Source organism: Orycteropus afer, unplaced genomic scaffold (genome assembly GCF_000298275.1).
Source record: "Orycteropus afer afer isolate SDZICR_OR568_19922 unplaced genomic scaffold, OryAfe1.0 scaffold00048, whole genome shotgun sequence".
Classification (NCBI taxonomy): Eukaryota; Metazoa; Chordata; class Mammalia; order Tubulidentata; family Orycteropodidae; genus Orycteropus; species Orycteropus afer.
Window position 1 is genome coordinate 10,625,477 of NW_006921635.1, and position 9,617 is coordinate 10,635,093.

General features: G+C 41.7%; 1 protein-coding gene across 1 annotated transcript in view; it reads right to left on the reverse strand.

Annotated features, from left to right (window-relative positions):
- Positions 1-9,617, reverse strand: part of SPRING1 (SREBF pathway regulator in golgi 1) — a 29,969-nt gene that overhangs the window by 7,233 nt on the left and 13,119 nt on the right. The window contains exon 2 of the mRNA XM_007938197.2: positions 1,619-1,775. Coding sequence (XP_007936388.1) covers positions 1,619-1,775 — 157 coding nt within the window. The remainder of the gene's footprint in view (positions 1-1,618; positions 1,776-9,617) is intronic.

A 9,617-nucleotide genomic window follows, 5' to 3' on the forward strand; every position in this document is an offset into this window, starting at 1 on the left:
AAAAAAAAAAAAAGACAGCTTGCGTCTTCATGTTATTTAGCTTTGTCAAGTATAGATGAAAATTCTAATTCGAGGTTACCTGTATAGATTTAAATTGTCAGGTTCATAAGCCAACTGTTCTAGGACTCTCTGAAACAGAGTAAGATTTACAAACAAACAGAAAAACAGATAATTTGCAAACTGACTGTTGAAAAAGAAAACGTGCAAACAATCAGGGCACTCTAGATGCTGGCTGGACATTTAACATCAAGGAGTCACTGTTTTGTTTTTTGGTGTAGTAATGGCAGTTATGACTTGAAAAATCAAATGAGATATTTAAGGAAGGCTTTCAGCACCATGTCCAACACAAAGTAAGAACTCTAGAGCTGTCTAGCCAAGCCACGTTAACCAATGCAGGCATCTCCTTCATTAAAGCTTAAAAGGAAGATAGATAGGTGTGGGACAAGCACCAAAACAAGCTCATGTTCCAACTATTAAGAGTAACACATTTTGAGTGTTTTTATAATTCATTTGAAATTATGTGGCCAATCAACAAGCACATTTTCTGAGAGCCAACACCATAAGGATGTTACTGAGGTTACCGAGGAGGAAAAGTGAGCTCTTAACCTATAGAGCTCACCATCAAGATGCAAAGAAAAGAGTAGCAAGATCAGAAAATACTACAGGATAGGAAACATTGACAAGAAGTCACCTAGGGACTAATGCATGATAAAAAGCTAGGACTGTAAGTTATAGGAACAAAGAATGTTTAAAACTTATCAAACCAAGCTTCTCTGACATTAAAGGGATCCTCAAATGATGAGTTTCTGAGGTGGTAAATCTTTACAGAAGTAGATAAAGGGTCTTCCTTCTTCAAAGTGGCTGGTGGGTTTGAACTGAGACAGGACACACACAGTTTTAAGAAAATGACCCAGTTTCAAGAAAACAAAACTTAAGAGAGTGGAAATCCCCCAACAGGCATTCCCCACATCTTTCCCTCGTCTTGCCAGCGCACTCTTCCACGTCTGTATACCTGCCGGCTTGCGTCTTTTAGAAAGTAACCAATCACCCCACACCCCAGAAACAAAAACTTATAAAAGCCCTGAATGGCCTTTGTTAGGGGCTCAGTCTCTGGATGTGAATCCACTGAGTCAAGTGTCCACACGAATAAGGTCCTTCCTTTTTCACCATCCTGCTTGGCATTAGTGTTTCCCTTGGCGGCTCTGCTAACAGAACCACCAACCTTCTGGTTAGCAGTCAAATGCCTTAGGCACTACGCCACCAGAGCTCCTTCAAATGATGAGTGGGGTTTAGAAGAGAAGATGTGAGGGATGTTGGAAATGAAAAGGAAAACGTATTGTAAAAACCTACTGCCTGAGTTTATGCTGACTTGTAATGACCCTAAAGGAAAGTAGAATTGCCCCATAGAGTTTCCAAGGCTGTAAATCCTTAGGGAAACAGACTGTCTCATTTTTCTTCTGTGGAGCCGTTGGTGGCTTTGAACCACCAACCTTTTGATTAGCAGCCTAATGCTTTAACCACTGGGCCACCAGAGCTCCTTGTATTATAGAAACATCCCTATAAATATACCCACCAGTACATTTCACAGACTGCAGGAGAGGAAGAGGCCCAGCCTTACCAAGTTCATCCGTGATGAGGTGCTTCCCTTGAATAGAGTTACGACACTGATTGCTTGGCCGACTGCTATTGCCCAAGTTAAACTGCACCTTCCAGGGAATGGGCTGATCATGGTCTTGAACCTGGAGGAGACTGCGATCTCTCACTGCCCTCTCCTCCTACAGAGAGACCATAAATGACAAGGTTAAAGTATAGTTTCTTGCGTTTTCATTAATTCCTCACAGAAACTACAGTGAAAGTACAGACATACTGTAAAAGCTTGGACAACATGCATATGCATTCCCTCTATGTAAGCAATGTCCAAGTCAAAGTCATAAAATAAAATGGAAAATAAACCTAGAAGAAAAAATAAGAAATTAGGGCTATGCTTCAAAACTGTCATACTTACACGCACGGCCCATGGGTTATATGCACATTACAGACGTGCCTCAGATTCCTGAAGTGTAAATTTTATGGAAAACTTTGACTCGGGATAAGTTCTGAATGTTTGCTTGCAATGGGGCAAGTCATTTAAAGCATTTTTTGACATTAATATTAAAACAAATTTTGGAACAGAATACAAAATACAAATACACTTCTAAAATAGAAGAGGACACGTCAAAGAAATGTTGCAAATGGTCATTTCAGATAATATTCAACACTCGGGAGCTCTGGTGGCGTAGTGCCTAAGGCATTTGACTGCTAACCAGAAGGCTGGTGGTTCAAACCCACCAGCCACTCCTCGGAAATAAGGTTGGGCAATCTATTTCTGTAGTGATGCCGCCTCAGAAACTCAAGGAGGGGTCGCTATGAGTTGGATCCAAATTGACAGCAGCGATTGAGTTAGTTAGTCTGGAGCACAAAGCCACTTTCATTTGCAGTAAGGGATACTCCAGTGGTGTACGTACAGGAATACTTACTTAGGATGATGATTTGGGGCAAGATAAAGCATGTCAACTTACAAGTTTCTTCCATGAAAGGATACCGAGTATGGAACTTTTACAACATACCTTTCTTTACAAAAGATATCTTCTGCCAGCCCTTTCCCCAGACACCAAAGGGAAGAGTTGAGACCCCCTTTGCCTAGCCTGGAAGCTATGCTGGGTTGGACTTTCAAAACAACTCGTAAAGAACTAAAAAAGTGCCTGAGTGCCAGAAAATAAGCCAAGCATGAGACGGCTACCCTGTGAATGCTTGAGCCTATTATTGGAAAACAACAATCAAGAAGACTCCCTCCTGAAGGCTTTTTGTGCACTTAAAACACTCTACCATTATAATGGGGAGCTCTGGTAGCACAGTGCCTAAGGCATTTGACTGCTAACCAGAAGTCTGGCAGTTCAAACCTACCAGCCACTCCTCAGAAGGAAGATGGGGCAATCTACTTCCGTAGTGATACTGCCTCGGAAACCCAAGGAGGGGTCGCTATGAGTCGGTGCGAGTCGACAGCACTTAACAACAACAACCATTATAATGAGAATGCCAGTGTTCTGTGGCTTTTGCCATGAAGAATCATCTGTCATGTGTCACTGTCTCAGCAAAAAGGATTAACCCTAAAAGTTTGATACCAAAACCAAACTCACTGCCATCGAGTCGGATCTGACTCATAGCAACCCCTCCTTGGGTTTCTGAGGCAGTATCACCACAGAAGTAGATTGTTCAATTTTCCTTCCAAGGAATGGCTGGTGGGTTTGAACAGCCACCCTTCAGGTTAGCAGTCAAATGCCTTAGGCACTATACCACCAGAGAAGCTTATGCTTTAAAAAAAAACTTTAATGTTACTAAAATTTCTTTAGGAAAGTAAACTGGGAAGAGCTCTTAACATTTAAAATGCACACATACGCTTCATGTTTTTAAGCCCCCGGCAGTGTTTCATTCTTTTGTACAGAGGGTCCCTATGAGTCTGAACCAACTCCATCTAGTGTAGATCAACCAACTAACAATATATTATAGAAAGAACCAGTGTATAAGGATGTACAAGGATATTTAACTACATACAGCATTGATGGAAAAAATCTAGAAATCCACCAATAAGAAAATGATTGAACAAGTACTGGCATAGCTACACCACTTTAAAAAAAAAAAAAAAAAAAAAAAACCTTAGTGCAATGCAGTGAATTACTTAATATGGCCCTTCTAGCCACTGTCTAGGGCTCTGGTGGTACAGCGATTAAAGCATGTGGCTGCTAACCAAAAGGTCAGCAGTTTGAACCCATCAGTTACTCCAGGGGAGAGGCAGTCTGCTTCCATAAAGATTTACAGCCTTAGAAACCCAATGGAGAAGTTCTACTCTGTCCTATAGGGTCACTATGAGTCAGAATGGACTCGATAGCAGTGGCTGGCCTTGTTTCTTGTTAGTTATAATTACTGTAACTATCACCAAATGACTGGGTGGACGTATGCAAACAAGGGGACTGGGTAACTTGCCAATAATGTAAATAAAGTGCACAGTACTTTTGTGGTGGTGGTGGTGGTGGTTATGTGTCATCGAGTTGTAGGGGTAGGACCACACAAAAAAGGTACATGGAACCCTACCAAGGGGATTGGTCACTTCTGCCATCCTGCTAGGCTTAAAATGAGTCATCCTGAAGGAAAGAGGGACCTCACAAGCAAGAGCACCTAAGAGTGGAGCACATCCTACAGATACGGGATCCCTGCACCGAGAACCTCCTAGACCGAGGAGACGAGAGGGCTGTAACACCAAAGACAGAGAGATGGTGAGAAGTGGCAGCAGCAGAAAAGCAGCGGCAGCAAACTCAGCAGAAACAGGAGACCAGTAGGACATGACACACAGCAAGGAAGTTGAGCAGCTTTGGGCAGGAGGCTTGCTGGCGGAACAGGGTGCCTCTTGGCACTTACTGCCAGAGCTAAAAGAGCTCTGTAACACTTGCCTGAGCACAGCTGAGGCTGTGAGGCCAAAGCGACTAGAGGCTGAAAGCCAGGGAGAGACCTGCCTGTGGGCATAGCTGAGAAGTCGTCGTTCTGGTTGAAGAACTGTATCCTGAGTCATTTCTGATCATAAATTGTAACCAGTTACTTCCTCATAATTTTAAGTATTGTCTGTGAGTTACATGGCCACTCTAAGGAATTATCAAACCTAACAGGGAGCTCTAGTGGCATAGTGTCTAAGGCATTTGACTGATAACAAGATGGCTGGTGGTTCAAACCCACCAGCCACTCCTCGGAAGACTGAACAATCTATTTTCATAGTGATACTGCCTTGGAAACCCAAGGAGGGGTTGCTATGAGGAGGATCCAACTCAACGGCAGTGAGTTTTTTGAGTTTAGCAGAGAAGTAGAGAATGCCCTAGAGGGACAACTGATGTCAGAATTGGTTAAAAGATGGAGGGTGGAGGCATGTCTGACTGCCACTTCATAGGAAGCAGCCTTGGGCTGCTGATCTTGGCTCTCCAGTCCCCTTGTGAAGTTAGAGGTCAGATGTCATTCCCATGCCATTTTTCCAACCAGCTACACTTGATATCTATTTAGTGTACTGAACTTACAACACCGAAAGGAAGAACACATTTGACATTTCTCAAGCAGAAAAGATGAAAACTTTCAAGCCTCAAGTTCCAATGTTGATGTATTCAATGGGCAAAGTACTGAATGACACAGGAAACAGCAAAAGAAGATGGAAGGAGTATACAGAATCACTGCACCAAAAAGAACTGGTTGATGCCCTGAAAAGAGGTAGTATATGATCAGGAACCAATGGTGTTCAAGGAGGAAGTCCAAATTCCATCGAAGGCACTGGTGAAAAATAAGGCTCTAGGAATTAACAGAATACCACAGAATGCCAATTGAAATGTTTCAGTAAATAGATGCAACACTGCAAGTGCACTCATCCATGCCAAGAAATCTGGAAGACAGTTACCTAGCCAACCAACTGGAAGAGATCCATATTTCTGCCCATTCCAAAGAAAGGTGATTCAAAAGAATGAAGAAATTATCAAACAGTATCTTTAATATCACAAGCAAAATTTTGTTAAAGATCATTCAAAATGGGATGCACCAATTTATGTACAAAGAACTGCCAGAAATTCAAGCCCAATTCGGAAAAGGATGTGGAATGAGGGTATCATTGCTGATGTCAGATGGGTCTTGAGTGAAAGCAGAGATTACCAGAAAGATGTTTACCTGTGTTTTACTGACTATGCATGGGCATTCAACTGTGTACATCACAGCAAATTACAGGTAACAGTGCAAAGAATGAGAATTCCAGAACACTTCATTGTGCTCATGAGAAAAGTGTACATAGACCAAGAGGCAGTCACTTGAATGGAACAAGGAGCTCTATGTGGTTTAAAAATCAAGAAAGGTGTATGTCAGGGTTGCATCTTTTCACCATATTTATTCAATCTGTATGCTCAGCAAATAATCTGAAAAGTTGGACTATATGAAGAATGGGGCATTAGAACAGGAGAAAGACTCATTAAAACCTGAGATATACAGATGATCCAACCTTGCTTGCTAAAAGAAGACTTGAAGCACTTACAGATGAAGATTAAAGACTACAGCCATCAGTACAGATTACACTTCAACAAAAGAAAACACTAATAAATCTTCACAACTGGACCAATATCTAATATCATGATAAATGGAGAAAAGACTGAAGTTGTCAAGGATTTCATTTTACTTGGGTCCATGGAAGCAGCAGTCAAGAAATAAAATGATGGACAGCATTGGGCAAATCTACTGCAAAAGACCTCTTACAGTGTCAAAAAACAAAGATATCACCTTGAGGACTCAGATGCATGTGACCAAGCCATGGTATTTTTAAATCACCTCATATTCATGTGAAAACTGGATAATGAATAAGGAAGACTGAAGAACTGACACCTTTGAAATATGGTGTTGGTGAAGAATACTTAATGTACCATCAACTGCCAGAAAAATGAAAAAAATCTGTATTAGAAGAATTACAGCCAGAATGCTCCTCAAAAGCAAGGATCACAAGATTTCGTCTCACGTACTTTGTACGTGTGGCCAGGAAGGAGCAGTGCCTGGAGAAGGACATCATGTTTGGTAGAGAGTCATGAAAAAGATGAAGACCCTCAACAAGATGGACTAACAACAGTGGCTGCAACAATGGGCTCAAACATAGGAACGACTGTGAGGACAGCACAGGACTGGGTAGTGTTCTGTTCTGTTGTACATAGGGTCACCATGAGCTGGAATCACACAACAGCACCTAACAACAACTGATTCTTAGGTCTGACTTGTATACTATATTATGTAAAGAGCTTTAAAAAAAATTCTGATTCTTGAGCTCAACTGTAGACTTGAGTAAGCATCCAGTAAAACAGTCTTTGTGGACTGCTATGCCAAATGATCTTGATGTCCCCTGAGACTAAGGGCTGAGCCCCCAGCCCAGTGATACATTCCCTCTAAATGTTTGGATATGATTATGACGTTCTCATAACTTTGCCCCTGTATGCTCTACTGTGATCATGGATGTATTTGTAGCACATACAGATACATATGTAGAAATTTCCTCTGTCACACCTAAATACATTCTACTTTGGTGAATAGTGACTGGGGTCTTAAAAGCTTGTGAGTGGCCATCTAAAGTGCAACTATCTGTCTCTCCTTGTCCAGTGAAAAGAAGAATGAAGAAAATCAAAAACACAAGTAAACCAGTAGTCTAAAGGACTAATGGACCACAAGAACCCCAGCCTCCATGACTCTGAAACCAGAAGAACTAGATGGTGCCCAGCTCCACTGCTGACCACTCTGAAAGGGATCAACATAGGAGGTCCTAGATAGAGTGGGAGAAAAATGTGGAACAAAACAAAAGATCAGGCTTACTGGTCTGACAGACACTGATGGAACCAAGACCATGGCTCTTAGACACCCTTCAAGCCTGGAACTGAACTTACCATCCCTCTCCCCCAACCCATGGTTCAACTTTCAGCCAAACAATGTTGTTGTTGTTAGGTGTCATCGAGTTGTTTCAGACTCACAGTGACCCTATGCACAGCATAACAAAACACTGCCTGGTCCCGCGCCAGCTCCATGATCCTTGCTATACCTGAGCCCATCATCACAGCCACTGTGTCAATCCATCTCGTTGAAGGCCTTCCCCTCTTTTGTCAACCCTCCACTTTACCAAGCATGACATCCTTCTCCAGAGAATGGTCCCTTCTCACAACATGACCAAAGTAGGTGAGACAAAGTCTGTCCATTCTCACTTCCAAGGAGCATTTCGGCTGTACTTCCTCCAGGACAGATGTTAGTTCCTTTAGCAGTCCATGGTACTTTCAGTATTCTTCGCCAGCACCACAACTCAAAAGCATCAACTCTTCTTCGGTCTTCCTTATTCATTGTCCAGCTCTCACATGCATATGAGGTCACTGAAAATATCAAGGCCTGTGTCAGGCACACCTTAGCCCTCAAGGAGACATCCTTGCTCCTCAGCACTTCAAAGAGTTCCTTTGCAGCCAACTTGCCCAGTGCTATATGTCATCTAACATCCTGACTGCTGCTTCTATTGGCGTCAATTGTAGAATGAAGCTATGTGAATTCTTTGACAACCTCAAGTTTTTCTCCATTTATCGTGGTGCTGCTTATTGGTCCAGTTGTGAGGATTTTTGTTTTCTTCATATTGAGATGTTATCCATACTGCAGACTTCTGTCTTCAATCTCCATCAATAAGTGCCTCAAGCCATCCTCACTTTCAGCAAGCAAAGTTGTGTCGTCAATGTATCACAGGTTGTTAATGACTCTTCCTCCAATCCTAATGCTATGTTTTTCTTCATATAGTCCAGCTTCTCGGATCATCTGCTCAGCATATAGATTGAATAAGTATGGGGAAAGGATACAACCCTGACGCACTCCCTTCTTGATTCTAAACCATGCAGTGTCCCCTTGTTCTGTTCCAACAACAGCTTCCTGGTCAATGTACAGATGCCTCAAGAGTATAATCAAGTGTTCAAGAATTCCCATTCTTCTCAATGTTATCCACAATTTGTCATGATCCACATAATCAAATGCCCTTGCATAGTCTATAAAACACAAGTAAACATCTTTCTGGTATTCTTTGCCTTAAGCCAAGATGCATCAGACAGCAGCTATGATATCCCTTGTTCCACGTCCTCTTCTGAATCCAGCTTGCACTTCTGGAAGTTCTCTGTCAATATACTGCTGCAACTGTTAATGAATTATCTTCAGTAAGAGCTTACTTGCATGCGATATTAATGATACTATTCGATAATTTCCACAATCTGTGGGATCACCTTTCTTTGGAATGGTATAAATATAGATCTCTTTCAGTCAGTTGGCCAGGTAGCTGTCTTCCAAATCTCTTGGGCTAACAAAGTGAGTGCCTCCAATGGGGCATCTGTTTGTTGAAATATCTCAATGGGTATTTCATCAATTCCTGGAGCCTCGTTCTTTGCCAATTTCTTCTCTGCAGCTTCAACTTCCTCCTTCAGTACCATTGGTTCTAGATCATATGCCACCTCCCGAAATGGATGAAGATCAACCAGTTGTTTTTGGTACAGTGATTCTGTGTATTCCTTCTATCTTCTTTTGATGTTTCCTACATCATTCAATATTTTATCCATGGTATATTTCAATATTGCAACTTGAGGCTTAAATTTTTTCCTCAGTTCTTTCAGCTTGAGAAATGCCAAGTGTGTTCTTCCCTTTTGGTTTTCTAACTCCGACTCTGCACATTTCATTATAGTAATTGGCTTTCTGTTCGAGCTGCTCTTTGAAATCTTCAGAGCTCTTTTATCTTGTCATTTCTTCCATTTGCTTTAGCTACTCTCCGCTCAAGGGCAAGTTTCAGAGTGTCTTCTGTCATCCATTTTGGTCTTCTCTTCTTTTCTCATCTTTTTAGTGACCTCTTGCTTTCTTCATGTATGATGTTCTTGATGTCATCCCACAACTCTTCTGGTTTTCTGTCACTGGTGTTCAATGCATCTATTCTTTAGATGGTCTCTAAATTCAGGAGGGATATATTCAAGATCATATTTTGGCTCTCGTGGACTTGTTTTAATTGTCTTTAACTTCAAGTTGAA